General features: G+C 43.3%; 5 protein-coding genes across 6 annotated transcripts in view; 3 read left to right on the top strand and 2 right to left on the bottom strand.

Moving 5' to 3' along the window:
• The first annotated feature begins 973 nt into the window (after positions 1–973).
• Positions 974–8,621, top strand: ddi2 (DNA-damage inducible protein 2). Of its 2 annotated transcripts, XM_040202744.2 has the most exons (11): positions 974–1,234; positions 1,395–1,574; positions 2,038–2,167; positions 2,481–2,774; positions 2,876–3,002; positions 3,209–3,336; positions 3,501–3,629; positions 3,912–4,015; positions 4,147–4,339; positions 5,773–5,821; positions 6,147–8,621. In XM_040202744.2, the coding sequence occupies exons 2-10, from the start codon at positions 1,437–1,439 to the stop codon at positions 5,781–5,783; spliced, it is 1,254 nt and encodes a 417-aa protein (XP_040058678.2). In that variant the 5' UTR covers positions 974–1,234; positions 1,395–1,436; the 3' UTR covers positions 5,784–5,821; positions 6,147–8,621. The 2 variants fall into 2 exon arrangements, with proteins under 2 accessions (XP_040058678.2, XP_040058677.2); XM_040202743.2 differs by lacking the exon at positions 5,773–5,821 and having other exon boundaries at positions 977–1,234.
• Positions 8,622–9,015: 394 nt separating this feature from the next.
• On the top strand, positions 9,016–12,702 carry LOC120834652 (rho guanine nucleotide exchange factor 19). Its single transcript, XM_040202752.2, has 12 exons — positions 9,016–9,598; positions 9,691–9,849; positions 9,921–9,982; positions 10,080–10,375; positions 10,824–10,984; positions 11,079–11,231; positions 11,309–11,438; positions 11,540–11,614; positions 11,750–11,842; positions 11,930–12,075; positions 12,219–12,380; positions 12,474–12,702. Exons 1-12 carry the CDS (start codon positions 9,354–9,356, stop codon positions 12,517–12,519), a joined length of 1,728 nt encoding a protein of 575 aa, XP_040058686.2. The 5' UTR covers positions 9,016–9,353; the 3' UTR covers positions 12,520–12,702.
• On the bottom strand, positions 11,853–14,941 carry cplane2 (ciliogenesis and planar polarity effector 2). The gene is made up of 5 exons (XM_040202757.2): positions 14,537–14,941; positions 13,769–13,921; positions 13,541–13,665; positions 13,274–13,413; positions 11,853–13,165 (listed from the first exon to the last, which is right to left on the bottom strand). The coding sequence occupies exons 1-5, from the start codon at positions 14,649–14,651 to the stop codon at positions 12,943–12,945; spliced, it is 756 nt and encodes a 251-aa protein (XP_040058691.2). The 5' UTR covers positions 14,652–14,941; the 3' UTR covers positions 11,853–12,942.
• Positions 14,926–25,269, top strand: part of h6pd (hexose-6-phosphate dehydrogenase (glucose 1-dehydrogenase)) — a 27,639-nt gene continuing 17,295 nt past the window's right edge. Inside the window, exon 1 of the mRNA XM_078092486.1 lies at positions 14,926–15,072. The gene's annotated coding sequence lies outside the window, so the exon portion shown is untranslated. The remainder of the gene's footprint in view (positions 15,073–25,269) is intronic.
• Positions 17,018–25,269, bottom strand: part of epha2a (eph receptor A2 a) — a 12,629-nt gene continuing 4,377 nt past the window's right edge. Inside the window, exons 4-17 of the mRNA XM_040202742.2 lie at positions 22,467–22,622; positions 22,040–22,372; positions 21,479–21,606; positions 21,197–21,374; positions 20,986–21,088; positions 20,660–20,712; positions 20,451–20,576; positions 20,173–20,358; positions 20,001–20,062; positions 19,528–19,737; positions 19,179–19,328; positions 18,769–18,962; positions 18,235–18,390; positions 17,018–17,816 (exon numbers count right to left, since the gene is read on the bottom strand). Of these exons, the coding sequence (XP_040058676.2) occupies positions 17,708–17,816; positions 18,235–18,390; positions 18,769–18,962; positions 19,179–19,328; positions 19,528–19,737; positions 20,001–20,062; positions 20,173–20,358; positions 20,451–20,576; positions 20,660–20,712; positions 20,986–21,088; positions 21,197–21,374; positions 21,479–21,606; positions 22,040–22,372; positions 22,467–22,622 (2,144 nt within the window). The 3' untranslated portion in view covers positions 17,018–17,707. The remainder of the gene's footprint in view (positions 17,817–18,234; positions 18,391–18,768; positions 18,963–19,178; positions 19,329–19,527; positions 19,738–20,000; positions 20,063–20,172; positions 20,359–20,450; positions 20,577–20,659; positions 20,713–20,985; positions 21,089–21,196; positions 21,375–21,478; positions 21,607–22,039; positions 22,373–22,466; positions 22,623–25,269) is intronic.

Raw genomic sequence — 25,269 nt, 5'->3', positions numbered from 1 at the left:
CTAGCCATGTTCCAGTGATTTTAATAACTCACATTATGTCGTGAGTCAGGTGGCATAGTATGTCGGGGAAGTCAAACTTTCTATATTGTTCTTGTAGTATCACAACATAGCAAGTTTTTTTCTTCCTTCCCAAACAGTTTAGACAGCCCATCAATCCCCATCGTGTGCTAAAGTTAAGGCTGTGACGTGACTTTGTGCTGTCTCAGTGAATATGGATCATACGTTTTAGAGTGGCAACTGTGGTAACTTTTCAGAACTTCATTATTTCGTATGAGTAAATGGACCATCAAATTACAATCAGTTTTCTCGTTATTAACTGTTGATAGAGTTGAATTGAGTTCACATTAAAGCCCTGGAACCCCCTTCGCAGTTTGTGTATGGGTAAACTGTTTATGTGTAGGGACTTGCAAACACATTCTAATGCAAGTACACTTTGGCATTCTTAGAATTTTGCTAAAAGATGAATGTGTGAAAATGTTCTTTTTTTCTGTGGTCTTTTTGAAAGAACTGCTTATTTTGGAAATCTCCATTAATTTTGATTAATGTTATCACAGACTCTGGATGTCCTACATACGATCACTCTAGGACACACTCGTGTTCCAATACACCACTTATGCAATTTCGTGAATATCCAAAGATACAGAGAGCACTAGACTAGACCAGAGACAACCGACTTTTCTCACATAAAAGAAAATGATGAATGGTCATTTCTGGTTAAAAGAGCCGTGTTGTGCATTTTCACAATGCTACTCTATGGGAATGTGCTATATAAATTAAAGTTGTATTCGTTTGCTGCTTTGATTTTAGGTTAGCCAAAGTAACCGCATCAACAGACTACCGGTAAACCCTCTATTTTTATTTTTTAGTAGGCTATAAAAATAGTAACATAATAACAACTGGGTTCACAATATAGGCATTATATAGGTATTACAGTAAATGATCCATTTGCACACACACACACACACACACACACGCACTTTTGTTAAAATCCCAATGATTCAAAGTTTCCTCACGCCTGTTGTTGAATGTATGTACTTTTCAAAGGATCCTGTAGGTGGCGTAACATCCTTTGGTTTTACAGTGTTTTGAGATTAGAATAAGAAACTATTCACGACGGCAAATTCTGTATTGCGACATGTCGAAAAAGAAATCGGGATGATATGCGGCACAACTGAGCAATACTTCATGTTATTTAGTTGTTAAAAGAGAAACTGACACACCAGGCGTTTACCCAGTAAGTGAAAAGCACTCTTATTCGTGTAATACCAGTTTCTCTTTTGGCTTCTTATGTGCTGAAACACAATTAAAGCTGTGACAATCTAAATAACAATTGGTGTTTCTCCCAGTGAAATGGCGAACTACAATAACGTTAAGTTAACCGCATTCTGTTGCAGCGGTTTTGTCTAACGTTAGTGACCCTAACCCCCCAAAAAGCGATGCTGGTCACCGTTTTCTGCGCGCCGAGGGATCACCCAGAGACCACCTTCGCCCTCGATGTGTCCCCGGAGCTGGAGCTGAGAGACTTTATAGCACTTTGTGAACTGGAATCGGGAATCCCAGCTGGGGAAATTCAGGTAAGACCAAGGCTAGCTGTAGCCACATAGCTAACGGCTAGCTAGCCGACTTGCTAGCATGAATCGGACTTTTGCTGATTTCTTTGCCGGACCGGTTGTTGCGAAACTCCCAAATATCAACCAGCTATCCTTAAAAAAACCTACAACAACTGTTTATGCTAACGACACCTCCACGTTTACCACATTTACGTTAGCTTAATTGGCTTTCCTATCGCCTTATCGAGCCCAAATTGTGTTTGTACGTCATCACAGTAACCTTAATGTAACGTTAACGGTGTCCAATGTTGTCTAACGTTATCTTAATAACGTTAATGTTAATGTGTAACGGTACAATTTGCCCTAGAGAAACACTATGTGTTATTGAGTAGATGATACTATAATATAATATCCACATGAATTAAAAAAGAAGCAAATCCTCCGTATAGTGATGTTAAATTAACTTTTTTCTTTTTTTCATTAACAGATTACAATTGCAGAACAGACCCTAAAAGACCATACCCGTGCCTTGGGGACCTATGGTCTTAAGGATGGAGATGTTGTGGTTCTCAGGCAAGCTGACAGAAGGCCACCACCAACCCAGCCAGCCTTCCCAGGTAACACACATGTTCTTTGACAGGACTTTAGACCTGCTCAGAAATAGGCCAAAACAAGTCAGCTGATATTCATGAAGTTGCTTTCATATCCAAATACATTCATTCAAACTGTATTACTGCCACTTGTTCAAGCCCCCAACCACAGACCTGCATCATAAGTATGAGGACAGTAGGTTACAGAAAGAGAAACGTGTTCATTTAAAACAAAAAACTATATCAAAGATAAATGCAAGATGAATGCAACATATTTAGTTTTTGTACATGAAAAAATGCTAATACTAATCTCTCACTATTTACTTTTTGTGCTCCTCAGGTCTCCCTCATATTGATTTTCGTTCCATCACAATTCCCGGCACATCTTCTTCAACTAGTCAACGTGTCGCAGTAAGGCCTCAACAGCAACAGACTTCGCCGCCGCCGCCGCCGCAGCAGCAGCAACCGCGCTCCGCACAGCCGTCGACGCCAACGGCCTTTCGTGGGTCCTCTCCTCCGGGGCTGGATGACCCTGCCTTACTCCAGCAGATGCTATTGTCCAATCCGCATGAGCTTTCACTCCTCAAGGAGCGAAACCCACCACTTGCTGAGGCTCTGCTGAGTGGAGATTTGGGTAAAAGAAAAATATGTTAATGTCACAGGCGGGAGTTTCTGTTTACTTTCTTTAATTTGAAATGTGAACCTTCACGTTATTGAAACGGTCTATTTTGTCAGAGCGTTTCACCAAAGTGCTGCTGGAGCAACAGCAGGATCGAGCTAAGAGAGAGCAAGAGAGGATCAGACTTCTGACTGCTGATCCTTTTGATTTGGATGCCCAAGCAAAGATTGAGGAGGACATCAGGTATGCAGCAAAGACTACAGATTTGTCAATTTCTCGTGAATAACAAGACTTTTGTCTTCAGGCCTCAGTTTTGCTACTGTAACCGCATATTTTTATGCAATAAATTCTTAATATGAATGAATTTGACAAGACTATTTGCTGCTAACATGGGGAAGGGAATTTTTTTTAAATTGAGTCTCTTATCCCTGCATTTGTGCTCTTTCTAGGCAACACAATGTGGAAGAAAACATGACGATTGCAATGGAGGAGGCTCCAGAAAGCTTTGGGCAGGTGGTGATGCTCTACATTAACTGCAAGGTCAATGGGCACCCTGTAAAGGCTTTTGTTGACTCAGGTAATGAAGATTCAAACCTGATCCCATTTGTATGTATTAAAACCATGAACAAGAATGTCACGTCATTGCACACACATACACACACACACACACCCTCTTCATCGCACACGCTTTTTTAGTAAGAAGTAATCATTTTGTGAAGCCCTGACCTTCCTTATGTTTAGGAGCCCAGATGACTATCATGAGCCAAGCGTGTGCTGAGCGCTGTAACATTATGCGGCTGGTGGACCGTCGCTGGGCAGGAATTGCCAAGGGAGTGGGCACCCAGAAGATCATTGGCAGGGTTCATTTGGGTGAGTGTTGGGTTTTTCTCAACGTTCTTTTTAGCAACACTATTATAGCATCAGACTAGTCCCCAGCAAAACACTCTTTTTTCCCTACTTACCAAAAGTCAGACAAAGTCTGCATGCAGTTTGAAATGTGTTGTATTAAATGTATACAACGTGTTCGTATTAAATGGCTCAGATGACAGCCACTACAAAGTAAAAACTAGCTTACCATTATACTCTTATACAGCGAAATAACCTGTGAGAGATTGTGTGATCAATTTGTGTTGTCTCGTTGCACTTGTGTAGCTCAGGTCCAAATAGAGGGTGACTTCCTCCCGTGTTCTTTCTCCATCTTGGAGGACCAGCCAATGGACATGCTGCTTGGCCTGGATATGCTGAAGAGACATCAGGTATGAGTCCCATGTTATCGTATCAAAGTCTGCAGTACAATTTTGAAATTAATGTCATTCAACATGTCATTTTCAGTACACTGAATCTTCAAGACAATCTGTGAGCCTTATTTGTCCTGAATGTCTTATAGTGTTCGATCGACCTGAAGAAGAACTTGCTACTAATAGGCACCACAGGCACCGAGACTCGCTTCCTGTCTGAGGCAGAGCTGCCAGAGTGTGCCCGACTGGCATACGGACCAGAGGGGCGGGAAGACACCCGTACGGACGAGGTAGCTGACAGAGAACTGGCCGAGGCTCTTCAGAGGTCAATACATGAAAGCGGTAAGAACCGGGCCCTCATCTCTGCACTTGGTCTCAGCTCAGTTAGAACAACATTTGCATGCGCCACTTAAAAGTTTTTACTCTCAACCCCATCTGGAATGTCAGTCATGGGATCTCTTCATGTCATCACCTCAGTAAGTTAAATATGCTTTAGGATAGTGTGTGTGTGTGTGTGTGTGTGTGTGTGTGTGTGTGTGTGTGTGTGCGTGTGCGCACAAAGAGACAAATCTGTTCTTGGATCAAGCTTCTTGGACTTAAAAGGGACAAATGTGTTTTGGTTTATTTTTGGCTTGTTTGCTGTATGTAGTAAAAGTTACAGTTGATTGGATTCTGTGTGAATCTACAGTGCGGATGGATATCTGAACGAGTTTTAGAGCCCAAAGGAATAGGGACATCTAGTGTTGGTAGAAATGGGGGTGTTGATTTGTGTGAGCAAGACCATCTTACAGAGAAAATCAGCACTACAGAACGGAATTCCATTTTCAGAATTTCTGTATAAGGTTAAATAATGACTCCAAATAGTTCTTAGTAACATTACATCTTACAAATATTGACATGCCAATGGTGGTTGACTGTAGCTGGCTGGTGTCATCTCATCTCCCCGTCTTTGGGCGATATGACAAAATATACCATGTGTTGTCATATGTCAGTCATTCCTTTTATACCTTGCTACCTTTTCTTTACATCCCACCTTATCTCTTGAGTGTACAAGTCCATTTTGGAAAAGGTTGTAAAAAAACAAGAGGGTTTATGGCAGTATTGTATTTTAAGATTCCTTAAATATCAATGTGAAGTGTCATGTTCCAATAGGTATTTATTTTACTTTAATGGAGGTTGACTGTAAGAAGAAAGTGGTGCCTTCACCACGGGTTGGTGTGTTGTAAATTTTGGGATTGTCAAAAAAGCATTAACGTGTTTCCCTGTAATGCTTTTCAAAGCTTCAATTAAAACCAGTGCTATTGCCATTGATTTACTTTAATTAATTACTTTTTAATTGTTTCCATCAGGCAGTGATGTCCGGTAATGGCTGCAAATGGAATTGGAAAGAAAAAGCAGCAGTAATTAACTTTAAAATTAATTTGCAGAGACTTTGTTAAATAAGCCATATTGGGGAATGAGGCAATCCTCCACTAGAAAAAAGACATAGCTCCGTTGTTTAATCAATTTTTGGTCTTAATTTGTTTATCATAGTTAAGGGATTTTGATCAAATGTCCTTCTGAGGTGACCTCAAATTGAGCTTTCTTAATTTCAGTGACATGTTATGTAACCACACTCTGTGAAGCCTTTGGCTCAGATATTTTGGGATGCCACTTTTCACATCTGTGTGTGAGAGAAAAGGCTTTTAGGTTGGTGCATGCTCTGTGTGCGTGACTGCTAACTTTCTCCGTCCCTTTGCATGATGTGTGTGGTGTGTGCCCTAACTCCTGAGCAGGACAGCACTGATTCATTTGGAGACAGCTGAAGGGAGACCTACCAACCAGGTACTGCAAATTCACAAGGCCATTGCGAGTGCTACATCCATTGCTATTTATGTCTTTTATTTTGCTGTTGTTTTTCTGCTGGAGTGTTTAATTGATGTACCTTTTGTTTCTAAGTATCCATGCATGAATTCAGAAAACGTTTATCATTTTTAACATAGAAAAACGTACTATGTAAATGCACACACCAGCCATTCATGAATTACCAATGAGTTACCAACATGTGTGTTTTGGGTTTTTCCCTTAAATGCATATAATCCCCAAAAGTAATGCCTCTAGAGGGTTCTGGGCACTGTTTCACTGCCAGTTATATTTTGTCTTACATTAGACACTGCAGATGGAAAAACTACCTCGCCGCAGCCCCCACCATTTACATTACCCAGAACCTTAGACCAAACGTCCTCATCCACCTCCCAATCCCAAGGCCCTTCCTATAGTCACCCCCAATCTCTGGTTCCCTCTCGATCGGACCCGGCCACCATGGAGCATGCTTTGGCCCCGAAGCTGTGCCGTGACCAACCCGGCCTCCAGGGATTTCCACAGCCTTCTTCCTCAGCAGAGGATGACTGTTTTGCACCTATTCAGGTCCACTCTCGCCCTCTCTCTGTGCACACTGACTCCAAAGTGCGCCCTGTGCCCAGTCCGCCTACAGACGTCCCCGATACATGTTCCCCTCCTGCAAACCCGGCCACAGAGTATCTGGGGAGTGAGGCTCAGCCCGGCCACGCAGAGGGGAATATTGAATCAGAGAAGGTGATTAACAACCCCGCGCGCGCCCATCCCAAGGAACTTTCCCCCATCCAACCCATGGAGCACGAGCCTATGGAGTCGCACGCTGCAGAAGCGCATCTGAGTGTTCTCAGCCAACCGGACTCTGTTGAAATGGAGTCCCCCACTGCCTCCCAGGGCGTGATGTCCCCCGAGAGGGACCAGCCTGAGGGAGAGCACCACTCCGACACCGTCCCGTCGTTGGCGGCTGCTCTGATGGAGCTTCACGAGCTCCTGGTATCCAACCACTGTGCTCAGTCCCAAAACCGCAGTATGTCCTGCTCCCCCTCACATCCATTGAAACAGGAAACGGAGGAAGTGGCCCCAGGGCCACTACCCCCCTCCCACGGAAGCACCCAGTGGATCCCCTTTTCTGCCATCTTACCCAGTGCGGAACCAAACAATGCCAAAGCCAACCATGCAGCTGCTGTGTCTGATGAGGGACCATCTAAGTGTCTCGTGCCTGACCTCTCTGGAAAGGATGAGCCTCTGGGCGGGGCGGCGGCAGAGACTGTGGAGGGACGTGGATGTTCAGGCGGCTCCGTCAAGAGGAGGGCAGATGATGCAAATTACATCAGCCGTTTAGAGTCTGAGCCCGAGGTCCCGCCTGACCCTACAAGGGACCTGGAGTTTAGGGAACCTCCTGAGGGGCAGCAGGGAAGAGGGGTTGCAGATGGACGGGCCTCTGGCACAAACACGCCGGATACCCTTGGCCTCCAGACTGCGGACCCTTTTCTCAGCCCCCTGTCTATGGCAGTGGGCTCACCCACCTCTTGCCCTCCAACTGCTCAGGCTGCCCAGCTTGCATCTCCAGCCCCTCCTTCTCCCCATCCCTTTATAGAACAATTTCCAGCCGAGGATGTCCAGAGAATCCAGGCGGCAGGGTTTTCTGCCAGGGAGGCTGCAGAGGCACTGGAACGAGCCCGTGGGGTTGTGGAGCTGGCTCTGCTGGCACTACTAGCCCGCAGTATCACTGTGCCCACCAGGACTCATAACTAGTCATGCAAGTCCCCAGCCTCCCAACTCGGGATCTGTCTTATTTATACCTTGTTACTCGACCGGCTGTCTCAGACCCTTCTCAGCAGGGAGCATGTATAAACACAGGGAAATGCTGTCACTTGGGCTTGTCGTACAGAATATCCAAAAACAAGAAGGGACAACTGGTCATTTGTTTCTGGATGTTGCAGATATGTGAGGTGTGTTTGCATGCAGATGTTTTGGGTGGCTACCCATTTCATTGGTTTTTAGAGATTTGGTATGGTAGATTGATTATTTCTTACTTGTTTTGTTGTCCAATTTTGACACGATATTAAATGCTCAATGTATGATTGATTATTTAGCCATTGAACATTATTATAATTTCACCTTTAATTTGTGTCATAAAACTTTTGTTGTCTAAGTTGTGGAGCATGAATAAAACAATTGTACAAGTGGAGTAGTGTTAGCCCAACTCAGAGTAACACTAGTGATCTACAGGTGATCCTGCAAACGTATGGATATTTGAAACAATATTCTGATGAATAAAGCGCCATGTTGATTTCTAGCCCCTTAGTGATGATGGAAAAGCTACCTTGTAACTGCAACAGTTTAGAAGGGCTAACTTTACAAATCATTTCTCCAGATAAGTGGAAGCCACCCTTTTCTGCGGCATTATCACATCCAAATATCAATATAGCAATGAGGGCGTTTGTTGACGTATGTTCAGAGATGGTATTTGTATTACAGAAGGTTTCTTGTATTGTATTAATTATTTTCCACACTTCAACAGTTTTCAATGTGTAGTTACAAAACAGTTTGTAGCTCCTGTTGAGAAAGTCATTTTTATTTTTGTGTCAAATTATCGGTTTATGTTCGTACCTTGAAATCATCCATATTCCTTTTGTAATCTGTTATAATACTGCCATGTCACAACATCATATATCAAGGATTTTAATGGTTTTATTTGAGCAATTTACCGACAATGTTCAGGCGATTGAATATCTACTTTTCTCTTGTATGAAAGTTTAAATTTCAAATAAAAGAACTAGTATTTGTATATTGTGAATTCATTTCTAGATGAATGGTTCATTTTATGTTGTTTTAAAAAACATTTAAACATTAAACAAAGCACAATTAAAAAAATCGTCCAATTCAAAACTCAACCATTTGAGCCCTTTATGAACCCTTTCAAAGAATCAGGATTAGTTGCTGACTATTCCCAAGTAAATTACCCACAAGTCATTGCAACGTGATGGTAAAACTGTGAAGGCATGGAGACGCGAGGAAAGGTCAAGATAGAGGAGACTGTCACATTAAATGTGCACAGAAACCTTAGGGATTAAACATGGAACCACTTCACAAATTCACTTCTTATGAGGACAGGTTCTGGAAGATATTCAAATCCAGGAGTAAAGTGTATAAAATACCCTCAATTGTACATCCTATTGTATTGTGAGAAAATGGTGTCGCCTATTCACAATTTGCCTATTAAACCGACTCTCAAATATTACATTTACCACCAGAATAGATCAGCTGGCCACCAATAATTCAGTTTGAATCCGCACTGAGATGGAAAAAAGGCCAGCGTATAAAAAGCTTGAAAAAAAATAAACCACACCTGAATCCAATTCCTTGTGATTGCGGCTAGTGACACTCACATGTGGCTCTGGGGCCACATTGAGGCTGCTTCAGTAGACAAAAGCCTCCCCCTTTTCTCACTTGCTCAGGGTTTATAAAAAGAGTCTTTGCTGCAGGGTCGTGTTAGAGAACTGTTACAGGGTGAAGCGCTATGGCTCAATTTAACGGCGGAGATGAAAAGAGCCGCTGTTTGATTAGGGGGGTTATCCCTTATCCTAATCCAGACTGCTGCAACTTTGACGATAGTCTTTTAGTGGATTCTTTGATTTCCCCAACACAAACCATGAGAGCGCAGCTGCAGCGTCCTTATGGGTGGTGTCTGGAACCCAACAGCGCTCCGGACTGCGGAGGCCTCGGTGAGAGCAGGGACCCGCCGAGCCAGTTTGAGGATGGCGGGTAAGGGCCACACGGTGTCCCCCAAAAAACTCCAGTAAACATTGTGTGTGCGACTACGATGCTTGAATCTCTTTGCCCTTTTTTTTTTGTAGTCCTCCCCCAGACATATCTACAGCTCTACGATCATTGGCTGGAATGCACGGGTTGAATATGAAGAAACCCTCCCTGATGCACAAACTGTTCTCAGTACCTGCATTTGAGGACCATGACATTTTGTCGCCAGAAGACTTTCAAGATAAAAGTGGCGACTGGTAAATATTTATGCTCCTTTATAATATTTCTAGACTTCTAACTAAAATGTGGCCTGCTTTAACGATCTCAGGGCTGCAGATCGGACTGAGGAAGATCTTTGTGAATCATTCCAGTCGAAGTTTGTTCATTACTGTAAGAAACTTTTTTCATTTGGTCCTTGTTTTCAGTCATTGAACAATAATTACAGAAATTGAAATAATATTGTCTGCATTTGTTCCTTTGGCTTTAGCTCCACTGTATCAGGAATACTTTTGGCGGGTGTGGAAAGAAAATCCGCCCTGCCCGAAGCCCAGCTTCGTGTCTCAACTAATAACACCCCATGTGTTGGACGTGCACGACCTGACCCCTACCCAATACTTCTCTGATGCAACACTCCCTCCATACAAACGTCTTGAAGGGACTCTTTGTTCCCCTCTATCTCCCTGTGTAAAGTCTGCTCCATACACCCTTTGGCAAGATCTAAAAGAGGTGGTGCAATCTGGTCTTCTCAGCGACATGACAACCAGTGAGATTCGCCTTCAGGAGGTGTGGAAAGTTTTACTTGCATGTGTTAAACCTCATTATGGCCACTTTTGCATTTTAGATCAGTGTCTTCTAATTAAAAAAACGTGTGACTATTAAAATTATAGATGGGATTATATGAAAATTAAAAGCGCAGAGTAGAAACATGAGACTGTTGCCCCTCATTACACACCAAGAAAAAAAGTGGTGAGGACCGTTGCGTGGAGGCGCATCTACGCCGATTTGGCAAGAGAAGCAATACTTCCGAGAAGTGTTCATGTCCTCACACTCGGGTGTCGGGCAGCTTTATTTTTATCCTACATGGCTAAACCGCCCCGTTTCTCTTCAGTCAGCGTATTTCTGTCTGTTAACCATGTTAATGCTCAATGGGCAGAACCATCCATCTCAAATTCACAATTTTGTAATGCTCTTATATCTATCTTAAATAATTTCTTTTTTTTGCCCGCTGAAGGCAAGGTTTGAGTTGATCAGCTCTGAAGCGTCTTACCTAAGGAGCCTGCGAGTTGTCGTAAATCACTTCTGTGCATCGGAGGCCCTCAGAAAGGCCCTGAATCGAATGGAGCATCACTTCTTGTTTTCCAACATCACATGCGTGATGGCAGCCAGTGAGAAGTGAGTGCTTCACACACCTGCACTTCCTCTTGTACGTTTTGATCTGGTGTTTGTGAGCGTGTACGCTGAGCTGCAGTCTTCCTGTCGCCTCTAGGTTTTTAATAGATCTGGAAATGCGACTGAGCGAGAGTGTGCTAATATCTCAGGTCGGAGACATTGTGCTGCAGCACTGCACCAAGTTTCAAATCCTCTATGTGCCGTATTTGACCAACATGATGTTCCAGGAGAGAATGTTCAACCGTCTGCTGTAAGTCTCAGTTGGTCTGCTCAATCTCCCCAACCTTTCATGACTATTCAACGATGTGTGCCTTTACTTTTTTCAAGGGAGCAGAACAGGGACTTCCTATCTTCAATCAAGAAGCTTGAGAGTAACTCAGTGTGTCAAAGACGGAGCCTTAAGTCATTCCTTGTCCTTCCCTTTCAGAGAATCACTCGTATTAAACTCATCCTCGAGGTAGGCATCCGACCGCTGAATCCTATTCACCTAAATGTATGTTTTGAACTTGTATGAAGCATTACAAATGTCCACAAAAGGCTTCCATTGGGTTCTTTCAGAGCATCCTGAAGCTGACTGACCGAGACTCTGACTCAATTGCCAATCTTGAAAAAGCAATAGAAGCGATCCATCAGGTAGTGCAGTTTCACATTCAAGTGTTCAACCCTCCACATTCATACAACAGGGGAAGGAGATTCTTGTTTTAAGTGAGCTAAGCAAATGCAATCTCATTTTAAAATTAGATTCTAAATGTTTTGTGTGCTGACCAGATGGTGATGGAGTGCAACAAAGGGGTGGAAAGATATATGCAAACAGAGGAACTGGTCAGACTGGAAATGACGCTGGACTTTGACAAAGTTAAGGTAACCCATGTCCTGTTTTTGCCAACTGCAAGTTTAATAACCATACGAAGCGCTTTTAACATTCTGTCAAACGGATTCTTCCTCCAGTCAGTCCCTCTGGTTTCAAGCGGGCGCTTTCTGGTGCGCCAGGGTCCCATGAGACGGCTGCACGCAGAGGTCACCAATGCGTCGAGAGTGTCCTTCGTCAGCATCCACCTCCACCTTTTCAATGACCTTTTGATCATCTCGGAAAAGTATTTGACCAGATTGCATAATGGGGCAATTTCGTACAGAATTTATTTTTAACACCCAACATCCTAATTTGGTAATTCTCTGAATTGTCCTTGCATTGTTTTCCTATTTTTTAAACCACTGTTTTCTCTCTCAAACATATCAGGGCTCTGAAGTTCAAAGTTATGGCTCACGCATCGACCTCATCTGTGCACATTAAGCATCTGGATAGTGAGGCTTGTGATCTACCCACACACTCGTTCCTGTTGACACTCTCCCAGAGTCACACCGGCCAACAGACGGCCATGATACTTGTTGCCAACACAAGGTGAAAGAGGACATCTGTTTTTCTGCACCTTGACTAATGCATATCCTTGATCAGCTATTCCTCTATCTGGGATTCTTTACTTTCTCTTTGCAGGTCAGATAAAGAGGAGTGGATCGAGGCGCTGTCGTCTAAACAGTGACGGAAACATGATCCACTCATAGATGACTTTTGATTTTTATACCAATGCCGTTTTTAACTTGCACATTGCGAATACACTTTACTAATTGAAAATATAAACACTGTTCACTTTTAATATAAACTTGACTGCACTTAAGCTTAATTGCCTATAGAGCACCAGACAACATAAGGATTCCAACTTGCACTGAATTTTCACAATACAGGCACACAACATGTAGGGGCAATTAGTTTTAAGTTAAGTAAGATATTTTTTCACATTCATTAAACTTTTTTTAAAATGTGCTTTGTTTCTTTAAACCTGCAAAATATAAAATAAACGTCAGTAAAAAATGTGTGTGTGTGTGGGTGCTTTTTAGATGAAATGAACAGGAATCCATTAAAACAGTCCAGCCCCTAACTTCATGATATTGTTACAAATACGATTTTAAAGTAGAGTGCCTGTCTTCTGCTGTGAACGATGGTTGGCTGATCCAGCTGTAACACAGTCCTGATGCCACAGGTTCTCCGCCAGGCAGTTGAGAAATGGGGCTACGTCACCAATCCCGTCACTGACCTCCCCGCCCACACGCAGCACTCGTAAGTTCCATGTCTCCTGGAAGTCCCTCACGTCTCTCTCCGGCACATCACAGTGCATGAAAAGGTCAAATCTGACAGCCATTAAGGACAATTGCTATTCTCTGAAATGATATCCTAGCCCTGAAATGACCCTGGTTGTGAATAAACAATTCAGTTTTAGAAAAAACACTAGAGGATACTTTGTGCCGACCACCAATTTTACAACATGTGCCTCCGGTGTCCCAGTCCATTTAGCAATTTGACTTGACAGATCTTCAAAAGATGTCCTGTCAGTGAAGGAGAATAGGAAGAGGACGGCATCCACCTGCTCCTTACAGGCCTGGAAGATAAAACGTTTGGTAGATGTTGTTAGGGTTTTTATTTGGATCTTGCCTCATGTAAGCATAGTCCCTTTTCTCTTTCAACGCAACACAATGTGTTTTGTGGAAACACTATTTCATACATACAGGAAGCAAATGGTCAAATCTTCGCAAGGTGTTCTCTCCACAGTCCCACAGCTGCAGACGGAAGAAAAGCACTCGACCATTCTCTCTCAACTTCACGGGCCAATAGACCACCGTGGTTTCAATACCTTGAAGAAAGCAATGGAATATTTGATCTCATTAGTCTTTATGTTGAAGAGTTGACAGTAATTTACTCTAAAAGCAACTGACTCTCATTGACTCTGGACCCACCTGTGGTTTCATAGTGCAAGTTGGGAAGTTTCAGGCCTGCAAGACGTGCTGCAAGAGAAGTTTTCCCGACCCCACTCTTGCCGGAGATGAATACCTTGTAATGGACTGTGTCCACAGCTTCGTGTGGAGGCATCATCGGAGACTCCAAAAGGCCTGTAAATAAAGTTTTAAAACGGCCATCTAAATATTCGCTTTTGTATACTGCTTGGAATAAATACTTCCCACATGAACCTACATGGCTTGCTGGTTAATGTCACATTGTAACTCCTTTGGTTTAAAAGTGTATGGATGATTTTCAACAGCATGGCAGAAGCATTTATTTGCCTCAGTACTTGTACCCTGTGCAATGACAATAAAGTTGAATCGAATCTAAAAGTCCATCTTTATTATGTCACTCTAGGATATCTGGAAGTTGATATTAAGCGTTGAAAAACTGAATGTCATTACATTTCTAAAAAACAATAAGCATACAAACCAACCACGTTAGTGTTTTTGCCATGTCCTCGTTTTAAGTGGTTTTGTAAATTGTAATTGTAAAGTAAGACGGCACACTATGAATCAGGCTTCGTATATTAGGATTAAATACGAATACATGTCTCTTGTTAATTATGTTGGGTGGCATCATGCTAAGGTTAAAAAAACTAACTAAAAATAATTTCCAGAATTAACGTTACTTAATCGTACAATCAAAGCCCAGTTACAAATGCTTACGTTACATTTCAAAATCCAAAACGATTTAACAAAAATAAAAATGTTTATCTGTCATACCGAAGTTTTTGCGTCTCCTTTTGTGTAGAATTTTGCTGAAATATTCTTTGCTGTCTTTACATTGATGCCAGTCAGCTACTACGATCGATCTGGAGGAAGGAGCGACTTGTGCCATGTTATTACTAATAATTATGCTGCTCGGATAAAGGTAGCATCACACAGCTAAGCTTAGTTATTTCTTTATCAAACCAGTCAGACTGTAGCGGCATGTAAAAGCGGTATTTGAATGGAAATAGTGTGCTCTTTCTCACTAAAGTGGTTTCGTATATATATAATTACTGTCTCCAGGTACAATTTCAAGCATCCAAGTGAAGCTAGCTAAACTTCCATGAGCTAAAAACATCCCTTGAAGACCGCTCTCTGACGTCACGTTTCCATGGGCGGGAACCAGACAGGAATAACACGTCACGTCCGGTAGCTGCCTGGCTTTGTGATGTTATTCATGTTCATCAGAAAGTTGTCAATTTCTTTTTTTCCTGGCTCTAACCTATCTTTTTTGGACGAAAACCCCAAACCTGCAGAAAGCAACCTCGCCTGTAAGTACACCGTAGACCGTATGTAATAATATCATTTCCTTTGAGGCGTAAAACGTTATTTAAATAAATATTTCACAAGTTCCTGTGTCATCTGCTGCTGTTTGCCCTCAATCGTCACATCATGTTAACAAAAGTGTCATAGAACATCCAATTTTTAAACGGCATCTGTGTTGTTTTCAAGTGCAGTCAATGGGCTTTTTTCCCGGTAGCACGTGAACGTCGCGTGGGTTCTCTTCGCTCGCCGCCAGAGGTCGCTCGACTCCAGCGTTACAACGTTAAATGTAAGGATAATATGCAAAGAAAAATACCATGAGAGCCCTCTCAGTCTGGACCCCACTGCTCCCCATCGCCATGTGCACAGATATGGGGTTCATACTCTATGGTAGTTTGCATTGGCGGTAAAATAAACGTATTTGTGACTGTATGGAAATATAGATGGAAGGCATGTATACGTTATTGGTGTGGAAAAGTAGCACTAAGGGAATTATCTTCACACATTCAACATTGTAAGCATGAGTGGTTCATTAAAGTATGTAAAATCTCAGAAGATTTCTCTCAATTTTGAGGTAGCTGTCAGTTCTTCTGAATTACAGTTTGAATAAAAACTTAAGATGTTGGCCTTAACGCAATGTCACATGATGATCTGCATTCCAGCCCCAATAATCCATCAGGAATCAGGAAACATTTATTAGCCATCTGATTCGAGGCATTTATATAACTTGACTTAACTTCTTCTTGTAGTTCATTTATATTCTGCTGAATGATTGATTCATATTAGATTACCTTTTTTCAGACTAAATTGATCATCAACAGCTTGTAAATCTTGATGACTACTTATAACAAACTGAAAAGGTCATCATCAACATGATTGTAGATAAAGGGAAAACAAATGAATATATCAGTTTCCTGTGTGTGTGTGTGTGTGCGTGTGTGCATGTGGCTGGGTGAGTGCATGAATGATTCAGCTTCACCGGAACATGACACGGATTAGATATTCAATGTGTCAGAATGGTTGTTCAACTGTTGGTGGACTGGTTGAAAATGTCTAGCCATACCCCAGACTTGGAGCCTATGAGTCTCTGGGAAATAATATGCTATAATTATAAGGTGTGAAATTAAATCAACTGTCTTTCACAATTTATAATAAAAGTGTCAATGTAACGCAACGAATTAGCTTTATTTCATGGCTAAACCAGTCATTTTTGTTGTACTAATGCATATCATGACTATGATATGATGCAGCACAGTTGTGTGTACGTACGACATTTTTGATCCATCTTGGCAAAGTCACTGAGGTTAACTGACTCCGTCTGGACGGCAGATGTTGCTTAATAGTAGCTTATTAAGGGTGGAGTGTAAAATTGTTAACATCAATAATGTTGAGGTTTGGAATTTCTTACGAGCCATGTGTGGCAGAATTGCATAGTTTGTGTGACGATGGTGTAATCGTTTATTGTATTTTTTCTTAACATGTAGGCGTGAAGTATTTATAATATGTTCTTTGCTGGCGACTTTTTAAAACGAAATGAGTGTTTTCACCACTGTTGCCGGCCTAGTTTTCTGATTGTGTGCTAATAGTTACAAACCCAGCAGCGCTGAGGCTGATTGGAAAGCCAGTCATCTTTTATTGGATTTGGTCATAAACCAAAGTGTATTTTGACCTGATGATGGTGAGCAAAGTTCACAAAGACTGAATGTCAGTAGCAAAATTCATTGATAGCCCAATGAATACTTGACAAGACATTTTACTCCTCAACACGATTGTCAACCTACTATCGGTGCTGGATGAAAAGTCGGGGATCACCACAGTCAATGATGTTCCCAATTATAATGTTAATAACGTCCGTTCCAAAGTTTAAGGTGATTCCTCCAACAGATATATTTCAATCTGGAAAAATGAAAAACAAACACCTGTTGACTACATGAGGACAAAGAAGTGATCCAGTTACAAGGAAACATTTTTTATTTAAACCCAAAATGACTCAGCCTGGTGAATACACACCAGATCAGTTACTCATCATGAATGGCATAAATACAAAATAAAATAAATATTAAATAAAAAAATAATGGACAGTTTAAGACATGATGTAAACAAACAAGACTTGAGGAAAAACTGCATTATGTGATACAGAGACCAACTACAAAACAACAATGTGTGATTCTTTGCCCTGAGTGGAATTAAAATTCCAAATTAAAAGCAAGTCTCGTTGATCATAAAACATGTAGAAAAACAAATAAAATTCTAGAGCCTTAAACACTGGGAGTATAAAAGTGAGTGCTTGGAAGAAAACATTTTACATTTTTCAGTCATTCAGTAAATAGGAACCAAGCACTCTCACATTGTCTCACATTCTGGATCTTTTAACTGTTCTTTCATTTACTACATCACATAACACATGTTTATGTTAAACATATAAAACATTATTATTTGTCCTCTGTCGTCATAAAGTACTTCAGTGTTTTTGATCTCAGTCCGGTCTGAGGGGCTCAGAAGGTCCTCTTCAGTCGCGCCATAAAAATAAGCCCCCTGCCGTGTAACTCCCCCCAAAACCCCCTCCCTCACTGCAGTCCTGCTCGTTCGCGAGTGAAATGGCATTGGTCGGTCAATGCACGTAGATTTGGTGGAATGCTTAGATTACACTGCGAACACGCTGAGGGAGCTGGTCTCGTCTTTCAGGCCCAGGATGCTGTATGCGATCCTTTTTATGTGACCGGGCAGCCGCACACCGATGTTCCTGATGTCTCTGCAAGGACGAGATGACAGATACTGTTTATCAGAGGGCTAAAAGCTATCTAGAAACTACTACGGAGGTAATGGTTAAGAACTGGTTCTGAACTAGCTTAATAAAAATATGGAGTTTTGTTTGGAAAACAATATGGGCAAATAGCATCTGACTCAATGCATAAATGGTTTCAAAAGGAGTACCGAATTAACAAATAACTGAAACTCTTGGGGCCAGGCAGCAGATTAAAAAAAGCCTCCGGCTGTGGAAGTCAAAGGCGCAGAGAATGAGAGGAATGAGGTAGCAGCGTGAAGTATTTCTACGTTCACAAACTGGCTGACAAATGTTCGAGCTGAGAGCTCAGTACTTCCTCTGTGTTACTACAAAGAGTGGCCTGGTGCCAGGTCGGATCAGCTCAGCCCGCCGTGCGTGCACTTACTCATGCCTCAAGGCGAGCACCTGCTCCATGGTGGTGATCCCGGCGCGAGCGAAGCTTTCCTTGTACTGGTTCATTTTGATGGACTCCAGCCACTCGGGCACCGACCTGAACACGGTGCCATCACAGCCGCTGCTGCTGGGCAGGCGGATGGAGACGCTGCGAGGAACGAGGAACGTTCGGATTACTCATCATTTACTGCCACGTTATGTTCACTGAACAAGAGGGAACCCAATTTTACGGTTGACTCATGACAGGAACATTCCAGAGATGTTTCAATATTTCTCATGGCAAATACCAAGACTAATGGAGCTCTAGTTAAAGACAAAAGAGGAAACCAGGACTTGGAATTTAAACAAAATATATATTATCAGCTTCATCTGCTTATTAACACACAACATTTGTGTTTATAAATGGAGTTTAAGTTCTGTAATTCTCCACAGAATTCACTATGCACCATAGAGGGTTTGTTTCTTTTATAGTAACCCTTTTCATTTAGTCTCTTTCACTTTGTTACCAAATGAGAAAGCTTCATACCGCGGGTCAAAGTCAGCGATGGTTTTTAGAGACTCTGGGCTGCGAAGCAATTTGTCCAAAATGTTGACAATGTCTGTGAATCGAGGTCGTTTGGAGCGGTCGTGCTGCCAGCACTGGAGCATGAGCTGGTAGACGGCGGATGGGCAGTCCATCGGAGCCGGAAGCCTGAAGGCTTCGTTGATAGCCTTCATGACCTGAGGAAGAGGAAAGGCAGCTCTTTGATCTATTTTTGACTGTAGTGACGGGCAGCCTGGGAAAAAAAGTCCTATGTACGTATGTTGACACCCGCAGTTAATTTCAAGAGGGGGTTGGGAGACTGCTTTCTACCACGGAGGTGGTTACGCACACTAAAGTTTGACCTCCACAGGCCAAAAACAAGCTTTCGTATCAACCACAAGAGCTGGACCTACCTCGTGGTTGCTCATGTCCCAGTAGGGCCGCTCTCCAAACGCCATCACTTCCCACATGACGATGCCAAAGCTCCACACGTCGCTGGCTGAAGTGAACTTCCTGTATGCGATGGCCTCAGGGGACGTCCAGCGAATGGGGATTTTACCTCCCTGACGTAAGACAAAAGTGAACAAATCGTGTTAAATGTGTGAAGGAAGTGGAAAAGCAAAGCGATCAAAGACCAACATTCTTAGATTGGACACCTGAGAGTGAAAATAGCATCAGCAGTCTGTCATTTTTTACTAAAGAAAAAGAAGGGTTGTTCTCTCTATGCTTCTAGGCTGGTAAATATGCGGCTGCTGGACTCACTCTTGTTGTGTAGGTGCCCTCAGCGTCGTCCTCCAGCACACGCGACAGCCCAAAATCAGAAACTTTGCACTCCAGGAGGCTGTTAACCAAAACATTCCTTGCTGCCAGGTCGCGGTGGACGTAGTTCATGTCAGAGAGGTACTTCATGCCGGCAGCTATTCCACGCAGCATCCCCGCCAGCTGATACGACGGGATCTCTCCATCGCGATCCTAAAGGAAAACAACACATACTTTAAATGATTTATGGTTACAAAAATAAGAAAAACAGTCAAAACCAGTAGTTCTTTTTTCGGCTTTGAACTTTATGTAATGTATTAAAGGAATAGTTAAACATTTTATACAATGCACTTTAATATGATCCAATGTAGGCAAACATACAGATACTCAATTCAACCAAGTTTTCCATGGTTTTAGTTTACGCAGTTGACAAATGTTACGGACTAAAAAGTATGAAGTTTAAATCATATACCAACCTTCAGGTAGGTGTCAAGAGCTCCGTTCTCCATGTACTCTGTCACTATCATGGCGTGCTTGACTGAAAATTAAAAAGAAAACCGGTGTTTAGTAAAAGCAAAGTGTACGAGCAGTGGACACAAACAAGTTGAGAATGATGAGTTGGACTTCTGTTCGAGGTTATCGACTCACATTTGGTGACAACTCCCTCCAGGCGGATGATATTCGGGTGTGAGAACTGCCCCATGATACTGGCCTCGCTCAAGAAGTCCTGCCTCTGTTTCTCAGAGTACCCTGGCTTCAGGGTCTTGATCGCCACGGCCACCTCCCCTCGCTTGGGAGTCTTCATCACGCCCCAAAAGACTTCCCCAAACTCTCCTGATCGCCAGACGGACAGCGGGAAGAAACATCAGAAACTGCCCTCTTATGAAATGGAGGAGAAGTGATTTTTTAAGGGGGGAAAAACGTACCAACACCAATGACTTTTTGTTTGCTAATGGCGGTGGCGTCGATTTCTGTGACAAACTTCTGGATGGCGATGTTAGGGTCCTCGTACATGTGTGGATCAACATAAGTCTTCAGAGGCTTGAGCTGCTCTAAGGAGACAATTCCAACCATAATGGTTTACTAACAACACAATAACCTTATTACTATTGCATGTCGAGAAGGGTTTTCTAACCTGATGAGAAGTAGGGATCTTCCGCGCCTCCCCTGCCGCGAGAGTTCATTCTCCTGAGAGGAAAACATGAATAATCACTACGCGACTAAACAGAACATAGACTGACTCTCGGTAATTGCAGGTCAGTATCTGCTGAAAAAGACCAAAGCTGTTTTCAATAGCAGCACAGACATTACCAATAAACTCTTCCTGAGCTGTCAGACCAGAACATCTTTAATTTACTACAGCTTGTGGCACATAATCACATGGTTTATGCAGGTCTGTGAATAACATTTATCTGAATGACACAGGCGATGGATGTGAATATGAAGCATGTTGTTACCCACCGTCTACGCAGCAGCAAGACGGCCACCACAACAAGCAGAATAAGCGCTACTCCGGCTACAGCTCCCATCACCATGGTGGAGTTGTTCTGGATCTGTGACTCAGCTGTGCAAATCAAAAGGAAACAAAACAAATTTAGCGACTCGATAGATGAATTAAAGCGTTTTTACGGAGACTAGCTTCATTCGCTGTTGACTGCACGGCTTCTGGTACCTAATGGTGAGGTAAGGAAATCGTGCTCCACGCTGTATGTGCCGGGGTTTCCTTCAGGACTCAGGGCCTGGACCCTGAACATGTAAGTAGTGTCTGGGGTGAGGTCGTTAATCTGGACGGAACTTTTCTCCAGAATCAGGACTGTGTAGGTGGTCACGTCCCGCTCGCCATCACCGTCCTGCGAGGGGGAATTGGGCGGATTAGACATTTTGGGAAAAATGTAAAGCCTCAACTTTGAACGAGGGGAGGGGAAACAAAGGAGCACAAAGCACTTAGTCTTACCTTTCTGCGGTACATAAGCTCATAGCGGTGATTGATGTGGGCTGGAGGCCTGCGAGACAGAGTCCAGGACAGAGACAGGCTTGTGGGGCTGCGATCATCCAGATGGATTAACGTCACCTTTGGGGGATCTAACAGTTGGTGGGAGACAGAAAGAAAAATAAAGGTTAGTGACTAATCATAGTCTTTGGAAATAGAAGCCTTTGGGATTCAGCGGGTCAGACGGAATTCCTCTTTGTGGAGTAAACCCAGATTTTTGTACAAAAGGTTTTTAGTAGCACCAAAGACAAAGACAAAAAAGACTATTTCCCACCTTTTCATTTTGAACACTCAACATTTTTTTTTATGATAAATAAAATTTGAAATGTATTTTACAATTTGGTATAACACCCACATGTTATGGCAGCTTGTGTTAAGGAAGCAGTTATGGTAAATCTTTCTTCACGATTTCCCAATAATGATCATTTTCACACATGTAGCAGTGGGGTTCGAGCAGGTAACGCCAAACAATAACCAGATTAAATCAAAGCACAAAGGAAAAGCTTTTCATGCGTTCAAGCTCACCTGTGTAGTCCAGAGCGGTGGTGATGCTGGCAATGGGCCTGTCCGTGCCGAACTGGGACACGCCGTTGTGAGCCTCAACGATGAACGTGTAGTTCAGATGAGAATCCAGGTCGCCAACGACGACCGTGCTGTCCTGCAGGTCCGTGGCGCCCGGCTCGAAGCGGATGTTCTCGCCGCAGGGGACACATGAGGCCTCGTCGCAGTGCTCGCACGCCACGCTGTAGGTGAGGTCGCTGCGGCCCCCGGTCACCAGCGGCGGGCTCCAGGATAGTTGCAGCCGGCCCTGTGCCGACAGGGAGGTGGAGGTCAGGTCACGTGGGGCACTGGGTGGAGCTTGGAGAGAAAGTACAAGACGCGGGACATTTAGCCTGATGTTCTAATGAGCTAAAATTTGACTTAGTAATATGTCAGTGAGTGTGGCTTTTACCAGAGCACGGTGACGTAGGGGAGTCCGAAGGGGACCGGAAGAAATCTTCCTCGCATTGACATTCAGTGGCACCGGCTGCGGACGGCTTGCTGTTATCAGGGCAAACCTGACATAACTCGCTTGATGCAGAAGCCTTGAAGTAGCCTGGTTTGCACACTGTGTGTGAGAGAGAGAAGGTGTGTGTGTGTTAGCTTAAGCCTGGCGTTAGGACTAACTGAAACGGACAAACACAGGAAGGGGTGACTGATCTAAAGGCAAACAATGAAGCTGTCTCTAGAATCCCAGTCCGTTCCACCCGACAGGAAGCATTTCTTGTGAGTAACCTATAATCACTGAGGCTTTGTATCCAGAGGAATGAAAAGGGATTTCCCTGACGATCTGCCCCTACTCGCTCTCTTTTTTGCCTGAAGGCCTAATCTCAGGTCACACCGCCAGTGTCGACCGGATGACTGCAGAGCGTTAAATCCATCAGCTGATCTGATCTAGCCTTTCACCAGTGAACTCTCGGCTCATATTCATCTTGGCAAATAATATTTGTGTTTTTGCCAAAGGAAATTGCGCCCTGGTGTTGTGATAGACATTTCAGTCTTCCAGGGCATGGGAGGTTAATGAACGTGCTGAAAGAAACCAGGATGCAAGAGCTGCAATTCAGTCTGAGGCCGATGTTTCCGTTCTTCCTTCCTTCTGCCAAGAGGACAACGAAATCAGGAAAAGGAAAAAGCTGCTGGAGACGAGTGTGATTTTTTTAGTGTGTTGATGGAAACAGACACACATATTCTCCGGGGTGACAAACCAGTAAAAAAGAAGAAAAAAAACTTTAAAAGAATGGATTTTTTGAAAGATCTCCTCTCCCTACTTTCATTCTGCAGTGTCTGAAGGGTGGAGGCTTTCATCATGCCCCCAAGCGCTGGTGGCCGTGAGAAGGGGTCGAGTGAACCTCGGATTAAAGACGTGGTCGCGTTGCTTCACCATTCAGGCGGAAAGACCTTTGCACTCCGAGTAGTGCCGCAACAGAGGCCGAAGGAGCAGGTTGAGTTTGAGTAGGAGGGATGAAGATGAATAGATCGGTGGGGGATGGGGGCAAAGGTCTGGAGCTCCAACAGAAGTTCTCCCTGGGGAGTCACTCGGCAGCAGTGGGGGTGTAGCTGAGGTCCTTTTCGCATAAGAAAAGAGGGCCAGGCTATTTCATCTTGAGCTGCAGCAGCAGGACCTCTGTCACGAACCAAAGAAACTCAAGCCCTATTCATCTATTGTCTCCGAGATTGGACAGAGTGGTGCTATAAATATGTTGGTTTACTCCTTGTGCGACTCCCAAATGGTGCCATGTGTGCAGTGCATGAGTACAAAAATTGTTAATGCAAACGGATTCTTGTGACCTGGTGGGTTATGGAATTTGAATGAAAGTTTGAGCGTTATTTTGTACCGAGAGGCTTGAAATATTGTTTGCATTTGTTCCAGAACTTGAATTTTTCCCCAGTTAATCGTCCCGCACTTCTTTAAGACCGCCACACACAAACGTGAAAAGGACTTAAGTTTCACACCGGTGCATCTGTTAATTGAATCGTTTTTTTGCCCTTTATGTCGACCCATTGTTCTACTGAGTGGGAACATGGATTAGGGAGCTCGTTGCGTGTGTTAACAACCGGATGAAAGAGCAAAGCGGGGCATGGCATTGGCCAACAGCTGTCCTGTTGCTCTACTAATCCTTTTGACTAAATTACACTCCACACCTAACTAAGCAGCCGGGAAACTAACCACCCTGGTGCGCCAACTGTCGACTGAATCCCCGCCCGCGAGGACAACCGTCTTATTCGTGTCCGTCAGCATTCCCCCTTATGGCGCTTTACTTCCTGTTCCCCCAACAGTTGTGGTCTTCAGTGGAATGCACATGCAGCCTCACTTTCTCTCTTAAAGGGGAAATAGGGCGTTGACTAAAACCTACTCTGTGTGTTTTAACAAACCCTTTGATATAACCCTGAATACTCATGTCCTCCACAGACTTTAGAACCACCGTTTTTTTCCATGTCTCCCTCTGCCAACTTCCGTTTCAAGAGATCTGCTCAGAGTCCACCTGTTGCCAGAAACCTCAAAGACTGACACAATCTGCTGCCATGACTTCCTCCCCGCATTCCTCCGTTTATTCAGTTTTACAACCTCCGGACAATATTTACTCTACGAAGCACTGTACTTATCTACCAAAGGTGTGTAGGGCTGTGACTAACAAAAACTTTCTTTAACTATTTATCTTGAAACTAATAGACATGACACAAAATAGTGAAACAATGCTTGTCGCCCTCTTTTAAATCACAAGGTAATCTTCAAATATGTAGTTTAACTAAGTGCAAAAACCAAAGATATTTAGTCTAGAGGTTTTTTTAAAACTAAGAAGAAAACTATTTCAAAGGCTGGTTTCTTTGAGTTTTGGTAGAGAAAAGAACTTTGGAGGATTGGGGATAATATAATAATCCAAAATGTTGTTTACTGTTATCGATCCATTAGCTATCGTCTTATTTCTTTAAACTGGGGAGAAGAATTACTCCAAAAAAGACTCAGAGTCAAGGTGACTCGGATAAGCCACAGCCTGACTCAGTCTACTCTCTTATAGGCGTGTCGGGCCCCATCCCTGTAATCTGTGGTTCCGGTCGCCTTAGCAACTGGCTCAAAACAAATACTTGGGGAGGAGACGACGCACCACTCAGGTAGTTATTCGGACAAATTCACACGGCTCCTTCCTTTAGTCAATCAGTGCTGTAGGTGACGCGAGGGTGAAAGAATTCCTTTGAGAAAGCCCTGCGGCATACTG

Source organism: Gasterosteus aculeatus, chromosome 17 (assembly GCF_964276395.1).
Source record: "Gasterosteus aculeatus chromosome 17, fGasAcu3.hap1.1, whole genome shotgun sequence".
In the NCBI taxonomy this organism is placed as follows: Eukaryota; Metazoa; Chordata; class Actinopteri; order Perciformes; family Gasterosteidae; genus Gasterosteus; species Gasterosteus aculeatus.
Note: the sequence above shows the minus strand (reverse complement) of the source record. Positions and strands in the feature narration are given on the sequence as shown.

What these genes read in the sequence shown, in the direction of transcription:
- ddi2 (XM_040202743.2), top strand. Translation starts at nt 1,437, where the DNA reads ATGCTGGTCACCGTTTTCTGCGCGCCGAGGGATCACCCAGAGACCACC. An exon ending in AACCCAGCCAGCCTTCCCAG is followed by an intron (nt 2,168 to 2,480) that starts GTAACACACATG and finishes TGTGCTCCTCAG; the next exon opens with GTCTCCCTCATATTGATTTT. An exon ending in AAAGGCTTTTGTTGACTCAG is followed by an intron (nt 3,337 to 3,500) that starts GTAATGAAGATT and finishes CCTTATGTTTAG; the next exon opens with GAGCCCAGATGACTATCATG.
- LOC120834652 (XM_040202752.2), top strand. Translation starts at nt 9,354, where the DNA reads ATGGCTCAATTTAACGGCGGAGATGAAAAGAGCCGCTGTTTGATTAGG. An exon ending in CAAGATAAAAGTGGCGACTG is followed by an intron (nt 9,850 to 9,920) that starts GTAAATATTTAT and finishes TAACGATCTCAG; the next exon opens with GGCTGCAGATCGGACTGAGG. An exon ending in CTTTTGATCATCTCGGAAAA is followed by an intron (nt 12,076 to 12,218) that starts GTATTTGACCAG and finishes CAAACATATCAG; the next exon opens with GGCTCTGAAGTTCAAAGTTA.
- cplane2 (XM_040202757.2), bottom strand. Translation starts at nt 14,651, where the DNA reads ATGGCACAAGTCGCTCCTTCCTCCAGATCGATCGTAGTAGCTGACTGG. An exon ending in CTTGCACTATGAAACCACAG is followed by an intron (nt 13,666 to 13,768) that starts GTGGGTCCAGAG and finishes GCTTTCTTCAAG; the next exon opens with GTATTGAAACCACGGTGGTC. An exon ending in AAATTGGTGGTCGGCACAAA is followed by an intron (nt 13,166 to 13,273) that starts GTATCCTCTAGT and finishes AATGGCTGTCAG; the next exon opens with ATTTGACCTTTTCATGCACT.